Raw genomic sequence first — 17,773 nt, forward strand, 5'->3', positions numbered from 1 at the left:
ATGCAACACAGTACCCGTATCTTTAGCACCCTTTGATATTAGGGGAAAGCCAAGTAATAGGTAACAGTAATAGGTAACAAGTAATAGGGTTTTTTTCCCTTCTGTTATCTGGGGGTAAGAGCCCAGGGCATAATTAAGGCCTCAATCCATTTGCATTATCAGATAATATCTCTAGATAATGTCACAGACTTCTCAAAAGTGGTGATCAGCTTGATTACTCTATGCTCCTAAATAGGTTTGGGTCCCGGGGTGAAACGTTGGGCTCTCTCTCTGGCTTGGGCTTCATAGTATACTCTTGAGAATTTTCTTTTTAAGCCTTCTCTAGTAGTGATGAGCGGACTCGCAGATCACCGGGATCGGTGGATCCCGGTGATCTGGTTTTTAAAATCCGGTTCTGGGTTGGATTATGGTCCCTATATAAGTCTATGGCGACCAGAATCAGGCAATTAAAAATGGTGGTAGAAGAGATAGGAGCAAGCACACTATACCTACCGAGTATCCGGCGCTGCTGTGACTGTTTCCAGGCCACTCATTCACTTTCGAGGGCCGCTCATTTACCTTCATTGCATATTCACTGCTTTCCCCGCACACCGGCGTCTGTGATTGGTAGCAGTCAGACGTGCCCCCACCCGGAGCCTTGGTAAGTATGAAGCGCTTGCTTCAATCTCATTTTCTTTACTTATCCTTTATTTTTTTTTTTTATTTCACCACCCAGAACCCCGGGCCCAGCACTCGGGTAAGTTGAAACCGCGCGGATCTAGACTTTTACAGTCCAGTCCACCCATTACTATTCTCTAGATCCCTCACGGTCTCTTAAAAGTAATTTCATCAGAGCAGTTTGTATGAACCCTTAAATATTGGTCTTTTTTTATCTCCCCTTTTCAGGGGTGCTGGATGGTCACTGCCCTAATTTAAAAAGGGAGTTGATGGCCATTGGTTTTCTGTAAAGTTGAATCTATAATCTCCCAACACATCTCAAAAATATAGGCACAAACCCAATTAGCTAAGATGAAGGTCGAACCCTCTGCAGATGACAAAAATCTTGCCAATGTACCAAGTTTGGTGTTAAATCCTCTCTGTCTTGGCTGATGTAATTGTTAAAGACCACCACCAACCCAGGAGCAGATTGGCATATGTGGGGGCACATGGGTTCTGCATTCCTGTGTCATGAGATCATGGCAGAATCATCTGTTAAGTAGGAAGAAATTCTGGAGTCTCACATGCCTTTTTGGCCCTTAATAAATCACAACAGGCCTCTTTGCTTGCACACAGTTTATTCTGAAAAATCAGTTTCAAAATTTCATATCCATAACACTGTCAGATATAAATAGACAGGGCGATTACCAGAAACGTCAGGATTACTAGATATGCACGATGAAGTGGACATGCTCTGGCCCGCAGACATGTCTTTTGGTCGATGACTGTACCAATCACTAAGGCTACTTTCACACATCCGGTTTGAGCACTGCGGCTCAATCCGGCTGTGAAAACTATGCAACGGATGCGGCGAAAACACCGCATCCGTTGCATAAGTTTTTACATGCGGCCCGTCCGTTTTTTTCCGGTTGCGGCATGCTACTGAGCATGCGCAGTGGAAAAAACCGCATGCGGCGACCGGATGCGTTTTTTTCCGCATCGTGCCGCATCCGGCCTCCATAGGTATGCATTGAAAAATGAGCCGCGGCGCGATGCGGTGTTTTTTGCCGGAGCAAAAAACGTTGCAGGGAACGTTCGATCCGGCCGCGGCATCGGCTAAATCTGCCGCATGCGGCAAAAACCGGACCGAACGCAAGCCCCTACGGGCCGGCACAATACGGCACTAATGTAAGTCTATGCAAAAAAAACCGCAACCGGCGTTACAAAAGCCGGTTGCGGTTTTTCTGCAGAACGCCGTATTGTGCCGCAGAGCAAAAATCCGGATGTGTGAAAGTAGCCTTACTGTCTCAGCATCATTTCTGCTGTGCTTTATTATACATTGTATTCACAATACATAGTCTCCCAGACTTTACAGTATTTAAATAATCTGTACCAAAAAGAAAATCATATGTCAAAGCAGCGCTCAATCCATGCATGGAAGTGTAATATGGTATTTTAAAGGGTGTTGTCAGCTTCATAATTGATGGTAGCCTAAGCCCAATTGATCCACAGAATGAATGGGACATAGAAGTGTTCAGTTCTCTTGCACAGTTATTGGGAAGGACCCCACGTTGCGGAATAAAACCTCGGAGCGGGACGCCGTGCTTTACCAGCGCTATAGTCCATTGATTCGGAGGATCAATGGGGCTCTTAGATCTCAGACTACCAGCAAACATGAACTGATGGCCTATCCAACTTTAAAAGATAGGAGTACCCCTGTAATACAGAAAACAGGCATGAAGTTGAGGGATCATGTGTAAAAACCATTGCTCCGCTTCCGTCAGTGATCCATGAAGTGTCCATGAATGATCAGAAACCTGAGTTCAATATTCATGTGCCCGCCTTTGTTGTGGCATGGGCCTTGTAAATGTATCCTCCATGTGACATGATGGTCCTTGTTTAAAGCAGATGACACATGAATTGATTTATTCTTCTCCCGTCTTCACCATTTTCCTCACTCTCCAGGATTCAGGAAGATGAAAATATGGGAATTTCCTGAGTTGCTTATCAGCTGTCCTCTGAGGTAGGATCCTGCCTAGACTCTGCATCGAGAAGGAGGAAAAGTAAGATTATTAGAAAAGGTAAGTGAATGCCAGCAACAAAAAATGAGCAAATGGCACAGGAAGATGTTTAATGATTAGAGGCTTGTATGAGATTAGAAACTATGGCAGCTTTTATTCCCAGAAATGGCAGCACTATTGTCCATGGCCTGTGGGATTTCAGATTCACATTAACCCCTCATGCGTGTGCATCCCAAGCACTTATCACAAAACAAATGTAGCAATTTTCCTATATAATTATAGATACTGGTTTTCTACTTCGGGTTTTTCTTTTGCCAATATATTCTATTGGTATGCTTATATGAAAATTTTACAAAACAGAAACGTACGTCGGATTAGCTTAGCCCAGCACGATCACATAAGTCCATGAAGGAGGACGCTGCGGAGAAATCAGTGGATCCATCACACATCCAGGACCACTTAACGATTCTCCTGCTGCTCAAGTGACAGAACTACACATATACCGGTAGCCATGGCTCTACTGGCTGGAGCGTTGCAGTGTGGAGGATATCGGTGGATGCAGGGATCCTGGATCATAAGTTAAGTGATTCCTTGTATGCCGATCTTTGCAATCCCTTAGAGTTCCTCCAGGCACGCAACTATATCACCCAAATGGCCAAAAGCATGGCTACTAGGAAGATCTAATATTAACACTACAGTAACACTACACTAACAATACAGTGGAAGTTTGCATCAAGGCAGTGGAGGGTGGTTTTCTCACAGTGAAGTGTACCAATATTGGGGTGGACGCACTTTTGGTAACCTGTGGATCAGGACTAATTTTCACTCACTAAAGAACCAAGCTGGATTTTATTGGATACTGACTGCGGCTCCCATAGAGGACTAACATACAAGTGACTGATTTAAGAGCATTATAACTGTATAGTACAATGAATGATATATAAATCTGATTTCTAATATGTAGTTTTTGGTTTAAAGTGAACCTGTCAGGTGCAATATGCACCCAGAACCACGAGCAGTCCTGGGTATATATTGCTGATCCTGCCTAACCATCCCTGTATACACTAGCATAGATAAAGAGATCTTTAGAAAAAGGATTTCTAAAGATCCCATATGCTATGCTAATGAGGCCAGGGACTAGTCACAAGGGCGTTATTTGCCCCGACTAGTCTGCCCTCTTATCATGTTAGGACGCTCTTGTGGGCATGCTAACATGATTTTCGATGCCCAGCGTCATCAGCATTGACGTGTGTACCTGTGGCTGTTGTCACCACCTCCGACGCTAGGTTTAGGCTCAGTGCGCATCATTACAAGTCCCGGCACTGAGCCTAAACCCGGCATTGGAGGTGGTGACAACAGATGCAAACAATGCTAAGGACCATGGGGCACTCACTACGGCTTTTTTTTCCCAACCAATGTAACTGAGTAACAAAAAATAGTAAATTCTGGGTCCTTTGTAGATAAAATTCATGCTTATTTAGACATGATTAAAATCCATAGTATTCAGTGAACAAGGGCGTAAGCCTGAAATGCGACTGAATATGACTTAGGCTGGTTTCACACTACGTCTTTTTAACATCCGTCGAAAACGTTTTTTTAACGGAAGTACGGATCCTGTGCAAATCCGTTTTCATGTCAATGCATTTTCAATGGACTCGCGTCCACCTGCGTTTGCGTGCGTTTGCGTCCGTTAGACGCAGGATCCGTCCTTTTGCGTTATTTTAACATGTTTCAAAAACGCAACATGTAGCGTTTTTGAGCTCCGTCCAAATACTGCAAATTGCTGGATCCTGACTATAACGCACGCAAACGCAGGTGAACGTTGCATGCTGATAGACAGGATCCTGCTTTTGGACTGAGCATGCCCAGAACCAGAGTGAGTGTGTCTGTCTGTCTGTCTGTCTGTCTGTCTGTCTGTCTGTCTGTCTGTCTGTCTGTCTGTCTCTCTCTCCTCCCACTCCACGTGCAGGCAGCCCGGCTCCGAGCAGCTGACTCGTAACCAAGATAAATATCGGGTATCCAAGGCCGATGTTTACCTTGGTTACCAGCGTCTGCAGCTGTCAGAAGCCTCCTCCCAGTCTACGTACCCTCACTCCCGATCACATGACTCCAATGCCCGCCCCTAAACATCCAGTGCAGGATCCTGCAAAATAACATATGCGTTTGCATACGTTATTTGCTGTAAAAGCAGGATCCGTACTTCCGTTAAAAAAACGTTTTCAACGGATGTTAAAAAGACGTAGTGTGAAACCAGCCTTACTGACAAATATGGATTTTAACCACAACTAAATAAATGTAAATATTATCTACAAAAGGACCCGGAATTTCCTTTTTCTTGTTACACTGTTGCCACAGGTCAGCGGTGAAGGAAGCCTGTTCCGGCCCGGATATTCACCACGGGTTAACATATTGTTACAGCATTGGTGAGCATAAAAAACATCATTTTGTAAAGTAACTGAATATTGCAGCTTCTTACAGTTGCAGCAAAGTGGATGGGATTTATAGAAATCTCCTGGCCATTGTGTTTTTTTTTTGTTACGCAGTATAAACTGACCGGTGGTGTGTGTTCTAAATCTGAAAGATGTCAATTTATCTCGCTGTAAATATGCGTTTTCTTGAGATGAGGAAAATTCGTAAGTGAAAGCACAAACGTTTTTTAGTGAGTTCCCACAGTGAAAATGGACAAAAATGCACAGAATCCACACATTACTATATAAAGTTTTTCCAAAAAGTTATTTCACAAGAAATAACCAAAACAAAGCAGTTTAATTTAAAATAGGACATAAAAATAAAGAAAAAATGCAGCTAAAAAACCCACAAATTTAAAAAAAATGCAGTCAAAAAAGGCAAATGACTGAACAAATGTAGAAAAACTGCAACATCAAAACTCATTGTAGAAGACCTGTCTGATTCTGTGTCATGGGGGTGTTCCGAATAATCTCATTGACTAGATAAGTTTCTACTATTTCCATATAAAAAAAACAACAGCCCCAACATCCAGATTATCTCTACAGGTGTCGGAAAGGAAAGGGAGCAGATTACGGCGCTCACTGCATAAAGGATGTGATTAGTGCCATATAAATGAGGATTATTAGTTAAAAGAAAAAAGTTTTGGTACCTTGTGACCCAGTTGAAAAATGATTGCTTGTTCTTAGTGAGAGAAACATATTATATAATCTTGTAGTTCTGATTCCTTTTAACGACTAACAAAATATAAATGATGCTACCTTGCCTGATGAAGACACCTGAGATGTCTCGAACGCTTCTTTATATCCATACCATGCCTGATTAAGAGACCTGAGATGTCTCGAACGCTTCTTTGTATCCATACCATGCCTGATTAAGAGACCTGAGACGTCTCGAACGCTTCTTTGTATCGATACCATGCCTGATGAAGAGACCTGAGATGTCTCGAACGCTTCTTTGTATCGATACCATGCCTGATGAAGAGACCTGAGACGTCTCGAACGCTTCTTTGTATCGATACCATGCCTGATGAAGAGACCTGAGACGTCTCGAACGCTTCTTTGTATCGATACCATGCCAGATGAAGAGACCTGAGACGTCTCGAACGCTTCTTTGTATCGATACCATACCTGATGAAGAGACCGGAGACGTCTCGAACGCTTCTTTGTATCGATACCATGCCTGATGAAGAGACCTGAGATGTCTCGAACGCTTCTTTGTATCGATACCATGCCTGATGAAGAGACCTGAGACGTCTCGAACGCTTCTTTGTATCGATACCATGCCTGATGAAGAGACCTGAGATGTCTCGAACGCTTCTTTGTATCGATACCATGCCTGATGAAGAGACCTGAGATGTCTCGAACGCTTCTTTGTATCGATACCATGCCTGATGAAGAGACCTGAGACGTCTCGAACGCTTCTTTGTATCGATACCATGCCAGATGAAGAGACCTGAGACGTCTCGAACGCTTCTTTGTATCGATACCATACCTGATGAAGAGACCGGAGACGTCTCGAACGCTTCTTTGTATCGATACCATGCCTGATGAAGAGACCTGAGATGTCTCGAACGCTTCTTTGTATCGATACCATGCCTGATGAAGAGACCCGAGATGTCTCGAACGCTTCTTTGTATCGATACCATGCCTGATGAAGAGACCTGAGACGTCTTGAACGCTTCTTTGTATAGATACCATGCCTGATGGAGGGACCTGAAAAGTCTCGAAAGCTTGCTCTGTAACATCATTTATTTTATTTTTTGTTAGTCATTAAAAGGAATCAGAACTACAAGATTATAATTTGGTTTCTCTCACGGAGAGCAATCAATTAATGAGGATTATATAACAGCACAAAGCTACAAAGGAGCAAGTGCATATTCAGCTCATAATGTGCCACGCATTTCATATGGTATAAACAGGTTGGTGTGTACAGGACACAATTCTATGAGAAAATATTTCGGAGCTAGGTTTTGTGCCTACAGCTAAGTTTATTGGTTCAGTAGATAGGATGAGAAGTTCATGGCCGCGCTCTTCTCAGAAAGCCCCACACAAATTCCACTCTCATTTACAATAATCCTTCCTGGTTTCCACATAAATCCTGAAATGGATTACCGGCACATGACGGCTCCTGCTGTAAAACACCACTGCGCACGTCTTGTGTTTTATCATCCTTGGATGTTTTGCTATAAAAAGCATCCCCCGGTTGACTGGATTTGGAAAAGGTTTATTCACCCACAACCACTAGTGATGGACGAGCACTAAAATGCGGGAATCAAGCAATCTGTAATGCTAGAGTGCTGGTTTCAAGTAACAGATATAGAAAAACTCGCTCATTTTTCCAGCAGACGCCCCCCCCCCCCCTCCCGCAGGTCTGGGGGCTGAAAATCACTGAAATAGATGGAAACAGCACTGACATGGAATGGGAACCGCATTGGGGGAGATGTCTGGACAAATCTCGGACTCCTGGGTCATTGCTGGGAACAATGTTGTCAAAGTATTACACCACATTTACGGACTGACCATAAAATATACAAAACCGAGGATAAAATGGATTTTACAGGAAAAAAAAATGTTAGGAAACATTGTTTCCTATAGAATGATTTGTATATAAGACAAATGACCAAATTGAAGAAAAATCTTAAAAAAAAAAAAAACGCCTCGTCCGCACCCTTATGCTATGTTTTTGCTGCATTTTTGCACTCTATCATTGCTTTCAATTGTGTAAAAAAAAAAAAACATTCACTGGTGAAATTAATTTTAACATTTTACTGCCTTATCTGGGCTGGTGGTGTGTGGGACAGGGTCAGACACATCCGGTTAAATTTCACAAAGCCTATATGGTCAATGCAAGAACTGGCAAAAACATGGTTACAGTATTAGTGATTGACAGGCAATCACTGCAGGTTTAGTGAATGAAAAGAAAGCCGCAAAACACGGGATGCGGACTCGAGCATGGTGCCAGAGATCCAGAATGTAGTGATGTGTCGGTCGTGAACGATCCGACACAAAGATCCAGCTCCCTACTGTGAGTGACAGGAGCTGGATCCCCAGTGAGAGCCACTAAAATCTCTAAATGGCTCTTCTCGCCGCTGAAACCCTGCCCACCCGCGGCTAAACTCCACCTACTCAACAATATAATTGGTCATTTGTAAGTGGGTGGGGTTTAGCAGTGGGTGGGTGGGGTTTTGGCGGCGTTACTATAATATTAAATATGTGTTCACCTGGGGTGAACACATTTAATAAGGAGCCGAGAACGATCTGAAGGATCCGACTCTTTTTGGTGAGCGGAACAATGGGAACCGGATCACCAAAAAGAGCCGGACTGCCCATCACTACCAGAATGATCTATCAAGTATGGAGCGTCTTGAGCACCCCAATGCTAGACTGAGAACTGAGCACTAATAATTACAGCACAATTCTGGTGAGAATTGTTACATGTGACTAAATCCCAGGGATACAAATCATATATAAGAGACACAGAATTGGGGTAAGCAAATTGTGGTGGGTGCTGTATGTAACACTGTGGACAGCGAGTGGGGAGAGGGATGATGGCTAACCATACACAATATTATATGGCCTGCATTGGGGCGGATACACAATTACACCGACTCTAGATAATACAAAAATATCTGGAGCCTTTTTCAATCTAAAGACAACACCTACATCATCCAGGTGTCTGAAAAAGAGTGGAGCAGCACACGGTGCTCACTGCACAAAGAGGAATATAAATCAATAGCACCCAAAGCTACAAAGGGGTTAACATATGTAACCTATGATGTTCCCACGCTTTATGTGATAGACATGAACAGGACACAAGTATACGACAAAATAATTAGGAAACTATGGGTGAGCACAAGACACTTTGTTCCTGTAGGCATCGCACCCAGGGGGCTCTGTGAACTCCGATAAGGACAGCTTTCTGTCCTCTAATCACCAAACAACTTGTGACTGGAAGTGTGATAAAACCTACAGACGGCGGCTCCTCCCCTGCCATACAGAGAGGCACGTACGCAGTGTCACCCACGTACACATCGCTACACATCTGTCCACAGGACGCGTGCAGCACAAAACCCCGCTCCTACAGTTACAGTCGCGTGATAGAGCAGTAATTCTGCTGTGTAACATAGGATAAAGGCAAACCTCTGTGGTAAGGAAGGACTAGAGCGTGTGGGATGTCAGCACAGAGGACACCCTGCAGGTTACACAATGGATTCTGCCCTTAGGTTTGCTACGTGTAAAATTATACCCAAGATTATTTGGTGGGTTAAGGGACTATTTTTTGGCACCAGGTTTGATTATTTGACAGAATAAAGGTCGTCCAAACTAGTCTGGCCAACTTTATACTGTGTCTGGAGACCTCACGACATGATATTGGGGGAGGTAGGAGTCGGGAAGCCATCGCCAAGAGAGGAGCCATCAGAGGTCTATGGCAGTGGCGGTGTCCCCATATGAACCCTTGGTCAATAGTTATATGCATGGGAGTACTGGAAGAAATAGCAGTTGGTTAATCCAGCATTCAGGTGACAGCTGTGTGTATGGCCAGCTATGGAAAAACCATGTGAAATGGACTTGTATGAGTAAAGGGAGGACAGGCTACTACAACGTCCAGCTCATTCACCCATTACTAGATTTTCACTGCTCAGCCTCATAGAATGGTAGAGTTAGGGTCAGCACACACGGTGAGTAATACGGAGCGAGGGGAATGCGATTAAAAAAAAAATTCCACTCTGACCAATGTTACTTTATGGAGCAGCTCCTATGAGCGTTTTTTTTCTCAGCCCTAATCTGACCGAAAAAACAATCGCAGTATGCTGCAGGTGGAATGCGATCCTGTTCCACTCGCACCCTCTCAAGTCTATGGGGACGAGAAAAATATCGCACTGCTCTCGCATTACAGCACAGTGCAATGCAATTCTCGCATCAGCCAGCAACAGAGGAGATGGGGAGATAAATCCCTCCTTCTCCTCCCCAGCGCCGGCCCTCCCCTCCGCAACTGTGGTCTGATCGCAGGATTGGCCCACAGTCGCATGACACTCTGCTCCTGCTGTGCTGAGAGCGTGAGCCGATTGTCATGCGAGCACTTTCACTAATCCCCCGTGTGGCCTCAGCCTTAGACGGAACTTCAAGGGTCATCTCCTCTCGTTCCTAAATCATCCCAGCTATATGTTTATCCAGCTTCCGTGTAAGGATTTCCATTGATGGAGAGCTCACTACCTCCACTCTCTGACTGCCCTCACTACCTCCCGTGGTCACCTGTTCCACTCTCTGACTGCCCTCACTACCTCCCGTGTGAAAATTCTCCAGAAACTATGCTCATGTGACCGCAATTGTGCAATATTCATGTTCCTGCTAGAACCCGACTAGTGGGCGCAGATTCACTCCATACAAATGCATTGAGCAAGGCCACGCCTACTGGATGGCCACGCCCTCCAGTTGAATGCGCCCACTCCATACACTTGCATTGTATAGAGCAAAGCTGCGTCCAATAGTCGGGTTCTGGCCTGAAACATGAATATGGCACAATTGCGGTCATGTGCCTGACGTTCCGGGCTCAAAAAGTGGTGAATCCTCATAGCTACCATTGTGTTTGCTGGAAGGATTCAAAAGTCTGCAGTCATATAGCATGACTGCAGACTTATCATTTTACACAGGACAACCCCTTTAAGTCTCCTCTCAGCCTTCAGAAAATAGCAACAGAAAGAGGAGATAAAAACTCCTCCAAAAATGTAATATACTCACAGCAAAAAAAGGGCAACCAGTCCAGTTAGCCCAGGCCAACACATCTAATGCACCAACAGGATGCAGACAAACCTCTCAACATGATGGACACTTCACAGGTGCAAGGTAAATTGCACACTAGTGGCGCGCATAGGGCACTGTTCACACTCGTATGCGCATGGTATCCAGCCAGCAACCTATTATCACGCCCTTACTATTAGGTTAGGCGGGTAACCCGGACACTACTCAATTTACTAACTAATACCTCATATATATTTGAAATATATTTTTTGCACCTTTTTTTAACACTGGGTGCAGCCGGGCCTCTTAATACGGCCGTGCATAGTGGAGTCTCTGTCCCTTGTGTGCTGCAGTGAGTAGTAGCCGTTCTTCATATTACATGGTGTTAGACCTTCTACCATCTTGGTTACTCTTCTCTGGACTTGCTCCAATATATCGATGTCTTTCTTGAATTGAGGCAACCAGAACTGTACACAGTATTCCAGGTGGGGTCTGACCAGGGCGGAATATAGAGGAAAAATTTCCTCTCTTGATCTAGATTCAATGCTTGTCTTGATACATCCCAGAATTTTGTTGGCCTTTTTAGCTGCAGCTCCGCACTGATGGCTCATGTTGAATCTGGGATCTACTATGCCCAAGTCCTCTATCACCTAGTGCTATTCCTCCCATACTATATATGCTTTTTACATTTCTTTTACCCAGATGTAGGACTTTGCATTTGTCCCTGTTAAAGCCCATCCTGTTCTCCTCTGCCCATAGTCCGAGTGCCTCAAGAAATGGAATCATGTTAGTTCGGTGTTAGAAAGAGTTGCTGAATTATCAGAATCTCGGGATTTAAGGAATTTCACAGTGATAGTAAACCAACGCAACACAGATCAAATTGCCATGAATTCTGCTATTCCTACATAGTAAAGTAATGTACAAGTACAAACCGCCTAATGCTGGCTTCCAACACACTCATTTCAGCCAATTAAAATTGCGGGATCTCTATTTCACATGTGTAACCCCAGAGAATGTTCCAGGCGGAGGCCATGATTTACAAGCTGGCAGCTGCTGAGTATGGCAGCCTGTGGCCTGTTGACGGATCTATAAAGCATGTACGGGGGAACTGTGAATCTCTGCTGCTCAGCAAATTATCACAGAAACGCACACAGGGAATTTCCAATATTAACTTATGCTAAGACATGGTTCATCCTTTTAAACAAAATGGTTCACATCCAGAAATATTATTTACCTGCAGTTATAGGGGAGTCGGCGATATAGGGGTAAACTGCAGGTAAATCTGAGTGATTCCTGCAGGGAGAATATGAAGATCTATCCTCCCTGCAGCTGCTCGCTCTCACTACTGGAGGGAGATGAGACAGTCGCTAAACTCCACACAGAGAGTGCCGTCACCGATCCAAACACAAGAGAGCGCCATCGATGATCCCCACACAAGACAGCGCTGTCGCAATCCCCACTCGAGACAGCGCTGTCACCAATCCCCACAGTGAGAGCGCCGACCCATCCCCACAAGAGAACGCCATCTCCATTCCCCACACAAGAGAGCGCCATGGTCAATCCCCACACAAGAGAGCACTGTTGCTGATCCAAATAGAGAGCGCCATCACCGATCTCCACACAGAGTGCCATCGCCGATCCAAAACACAAGAGAGTGCAGTCACTGATCCCTACACAGAGAACGTCATCACTGATTCCCACATACAGAGTGCCGTCGCCGATCCCCACTTACAGAGCGCACCATCACGAATCCCCACACAGAGAGCGCCGTCACCAATCCCCACATACAGAGAGCGCAGTTGCCGATTATTATATAGAAAGCAGCTGTAATCATTCGCTAACACATTGATATCTACAGGTAAGTAGCGTTTCTGGATGTGACAGAATTTTGCACTCACACCTGCGTGTACTTACCACTTAATCGTTTGAACCTCTGCTTGGCTGCAGCTCTTTCCTTGGCATCAAAATACCAGACTGTTAGAGCGTATCTGTGGGGATGACGGGGTAACAGTTACATAGGGAATGCAGTAATGACCCTCGTGATCTCCGTCTATCACACTGCCATTACCTGGTGGCATAAGACGGCTGCACTTCATGTGGGTTGCGACGGTCTGACCAGAAAAAAAGTAGGCGGTCAAAAAGAGGCTCCACATCAGCCACACGAGAGCCGCCATCAGGGAAGATGCGCAGTACTCCACCATGGACCTGTGGGACAAGATAGAGGGAGGGTTACATAGGACAGTACAGCTATACGTGACTACAGGACAAGATGGAGGGAGGGTTACATAGGACAGTACAGCTATACGTGACTACAGAACAAGATGGAGGGAGGGTTACATAGGACAGTACAGCTATACGTGACTACAGGACAAGATGGAGGGAGGGTTACATAGGACAGCACAGCTATACGTGACTACAGGACAAGATGGGGGGAGGGTTACATAGGACAGTACAGCTATACGTGACTACAGGACAAGATGGGGAGAGGGCTACATAGGACAGTACAGCTATACGTGACTACAGGACAAGATGGGGAGAGGGCTACATAGGACAGTACAGCTATACGTGACTACAGGACAAGATGGAGGGAGGGTTACATAGGACAGTACAGCTATACGTGACTACAGGACAAGATGGGGAGAGGGCTACATAGGACAGTACAGCTATACGTGACTACAGGACAAGATGGGGAGAGGGCTACATAGGACAGTACAGCTATACGTGACTACAGGACAAGATGGGGGGAGGGTTACATAGGACAGTACAGCTATACGTGACTACAGGACAAGATGGAGGGAGGGTTACATAGGACAGCACAGCTATACGTGACTACAGGACAAGATAGAGGGAGGGTTACATAGGACAGTACAGCTATACGTGACTACAGGACAAGATGGGGGGAGGGTTACATAGGACAGTACAGCTATACGTGACTACAGGACAAGATGGGGGGAGGGTTACATAGGACAGTACAGCTATACGTGACTACAGGACAAGATGGGGGGAGGGTTACATAGGACAGTACAGCTATACGTGACTACAGGACAAGATGGGGGGAGGGTTACATAGGACAGTACAGCTATACGTGACTACAGGACAAGATGGGGGGAGGGTTACATAGGACAGCACAGCTATACGAGACTACAGGACAAGATGGGGGGAGGGTTACATAGGACAGTACAGCCATATGTGACTACAGGACAAGATGGAGGGAGGGTTACATAGGACAGTACAGCTATACGTGACTACAGGACAAGATGGGGGGAGGGTTACATAGGACAGTACAGCTATACGTGACTACAGGACAAGATGGGGGGAGGGTTACATAGGACAGTACAGCTATACGAGACTACAGGACAAGATGGGGGGAGGGTTACATAGGACAGTACAGCCATATGTGACTACAGGACAAGATGGAGGGAGGGTTACATAGGACAGTACAGCTATACGTGACTACAGGACAAGATGGAGGGAGGGTTACATAGGACAGTACAGCTATACGTGACTACAGGACAAGATGGAGGGAGGGTTACATAGGACAGTACAGCTATACGAGACTACAGGACAAGATGGGGGGAGGGTTACATAGGACAGTACAGCTATACGTGACTACAGGACAAGATGGGGGGAGGGTTACATAGGACAGTACAGCTATACGTGACTACAGGACAAGATGGGGGGAGGGTTACATAGGACAGTACAGCTATACGAGACTACAGGACAAGATGGGGGGAGGGTTACATAGGACAGTACAGCCATATGTGACTACAGGACAAGATGGAGGGAGGGTTACATAGGACAGTACAGCTATACGTGACTACAGGACAAGATGGAGGGAGGGTTACATAGGACAGTACAGCTATACGTGACTACAGGACAAGATGGGGAGAGGGTTACATAGGACAGTACAGCTATACGTGACTACAGGACAAGATGGGGGGAGGGTTACATAGGACAGCACAGCCACATGTGACTGTACAGATGTTTACGTGGGTGACATTTCTCACCTTGGCATCCCAGTTCTTGTTGAGGTAATAGATGCAGGTAATGCAGCGCCCGTCTCCTGTCGGGTTGTCCACGTGTCGCACGTACCCAGCTCCATTACCAGGGTAACATGCCACCATTGCCTGAAATAAAGGGCAGTGTCAGTTAGAGACAATTATGCTGTGCAGTCACAATATCACTGGTTTATATTTATCTATGGGACATTTCCCCCAAGAGTAAATACTTTTTGGAAAATCCTGAAGTGTTCCGGGGAGGTTAATCACATTGAATAGGCTCCCTGAGCGTTATATTAGGGTCCGGCGCACCCTCCGGGGCATGGCAAGCGTCTGTGCACATATGATGGTCTTGGTGGCTGCAGGGAAAGATGCCAAATCTGGGCGCAGTACTGTCCTTGGCGACGTCCAGCATTGGCGTCACTGGGGCACCTAAAGTCCATACAGTGTGCTGTTGTCTCTATAATACTGAGCTCCAGGTGGGAGCAGATGTACCGCACAAGCGTTAGGAGACAGGATAGGGATGGGCGATACTATGAGGTGAAGACTGGGCTGAAGTAAGAGTTCTGCTGTGAGGGCAAATGTGATAATGACAGTAAGACAGAGTGATGGAGCCGGGGCCATGAAAGGTGGACGACCCTGCAACGATAATGAGGAAACACCGGAGCCTGAAATGGGCACTAACAATGTAACACACCGTCTGTGCCACCGTTACACCGGAGCCAGTGAGCTGGGTGTATGGCGGAGTAAGAAGTGACCGCTCGGCACGAGGCGGCACGATGGGGACACGTATATTGAGGCGCCAAAACTTAGGGCTAAAAAAACCCGAACTTCAGATTTATGGTGGCCACAGGTTACGGGATGTGACCCACATGGTCCCGGCCAGTATGAGCGCTGCAGCCCTCACCTTGGACCTCTCCTTCACATAGTACTGGCCCAGATGGGCGCCACACAACACCACCAGGCGGTCAATCACAGACAGGACCAGTCCGATGGCCTCGCAGCCGTCCTCCGTCCCGGCAATCCAGGCGATCTTGTCCCCTCGCAGGTGCCTTTTGGAGACCCCCTGCAGGTTCCCGGCCAGCTGGCCATCCTTCAGGGCGCCATCCTTGTGCAAGCACCTGACCTGCTCCAGAACTTGGCTCCCCAGGTCCTCTCCCAAAATGTGGTCCAGGTAACAGTACCCAGAGGCCAGCAGGCGGGGGGCGATGTGCTCCAGAGCCAGCTTCTCCAGCTCCAGAGGGGGGCACTGCTTGAATGGCATGGCTGGCTCTGTGCTGGGAGGTTAGAAGAGCCTGGAGGACATGGTGCCACCACAGCTGTGCCAGTCAGGGAGCCCGGGACCTGCCAGGAGCGTCTAGCACAGTGATGGCAGTGCAGGGCGCCCCAAGCCGTGCCCCCTGCGGCAGCGCCCGCACCCCATGAAGTCCGCCAGTGAGGAGCGCGGCGCACTGTGCGCTATACACTGCTCAGCTACGTGTCTGTATCAGCATCTCCAGCCCCGCACACCTCACTACGTGCAGGAAGAGCGCTTCTCCCGCCGGGCGGGGCCACGGCCGCACTGGAAAGCCGCTAATCCGTCCTAACCAATCAGAGAGCTAGGGGGCGTGACCTGGACGCTCACTCTGGGCGCGCACATCAGCACGCGCTCGAGGGATACATGGATCTGGGCGGCAATTGGTTTAATCCCCTGTGGGCGTGGTGAGGTAACCAGGAGACGGCGTGGTTATAGGCGTGTCATCCGCCATTGAGGAATCCTGGTTCGGCATGTAGCCTCTACTGTAAGAGCTGAGTAGTAAATACGGCGGGAGGAGGGGAAGGTGTGCGACAGTGTGTGTGTGTACAGTGTGTGTGTATATATGTGTGAGTACAGTGTGTGTGTATATATGTGTGAGTACAGTGTGTGTGTATATATGTGTGAGTACAGTGTGTGTGTATATATGTGTGAGTACAGTGTGTGTGTATATATGTGTGAGTACAGTGTGTGTGTATATATGTGTGAGTACAGTGTGTGTGTATATATGTGTGAGTACAGTGTGTGTGTATATATGTGTGTGTATATATGTGTGAGTACAGTGTGTGTGTATATATGTGTGAGTACAGTGTGTGTGTATATATGTGTGAGTACAGTGTGTGAGTACAGTGTGTGTGTATATATGTGTGAGTACAGTGTGTGTGTATATATGTGTGTGTATATATGTGTGAGTACAGTGTGTGTGTATATATGTGTGAGTACAGTGTGTGTGAGTACAGTGTGTGTGTATATATGTGTGAGTACAGTGTGTGTGAGTACAGTGTGTGTATATATGTGTGAGTACAGTGTGTGTGTATATATGTGTGAGTACAGTGTGTGTGTATATATGTGTGAGTACAGTGTGTGTGTATATATGTGTGAGTACAGTGTGTGTGTATATATGTGTGAGTACAGTGTGTGAGTACAGTGTGTGTGTATATATGTGTGAGTACAGTGTGTGTGTATATATGTGTGTGTATATATGTGTGAGTACAGTGTGTGTGTATATATGTGTGAGTACAGTGTGTGAGTACAGTGTGTGTGTATATATGTGTGAGTACAGTGTGTGTGTATATATGTGTGAGTACAGTGTGTGAGTACAGTGTGTGTGTATATATGTGTGAGTACAGTGTGTGAGTACAGTGTGTGTGTATATATGTGTGAGTACAGTGTGTGAGTACAGTGTGTGTGTATATATGTGTGAGTACAGTGTGTGAGTACAGTGTGTGTGTATATATGTGTGAGTACAGTGTGTGTGTACATATGTGTGTGTATATATGTGTGAGTACAGTGTGTGTGTACATATGTGTGTGTATATATGTGTGAGTACAGTGTGTGAGTACAGTGTGTGTGTATATATGTGTGAGTACAGTGTGTGTGTACATATGTGTGTGTATA

At 46.0% G+C, this 17,773-nt stretch overlaps 1 protein-coding gene across 1 annotated transcript; it reads right to left on the minus strand.

Annotated features, from left to right (window-relative positions):
- Nucleotides 1-1,257: 1,257 nt before the first annotated feature.
- EGLN3 (egl-9 family hypoxia inducible factor 3) lies at nt 1,258-16,392 on the minus strand. Its single transcript, XM_075330452.1, has 5 exons — nt 15,770-16,392; nt 14,872-14,991; nt 12,933-13,069; nt 12,779-12,852; nt 1,258-2,678 (listed from the first exon to the last, which is right to left on the minus strand). Exons 1-5 carry the CDS (start codon nt 16,124-16,126, stop codon nt 2,644-2,646), a joined length of 723 nt encoding a protein of 240 aa, XP_075186567.1. The 5' UTR covers nt 16,127-16,392; the 3' UTR covers nt 1,258-2,643.
- Nucleotides 16,393-17,773: the final 1,381 nt, after the last annotated feature.

The sequence above is a fragment of the Anomaloglossus baeobatrachus genome, chromosome 12, assembly GCF_048569485.1.
Source record: "Anomaloglossus baeobatrachus isolate aAnoBae1 chromosome 12, aAnoBae1.hap1, whole genome shotgun sequence".
NCBI classification, from domain to species: Eukaryota; Metazoa; Chordata; class Amphibia; order Anura; family Aromobatidae; genus Anomaloglossus; species Anomaloglossus baeobatrachus.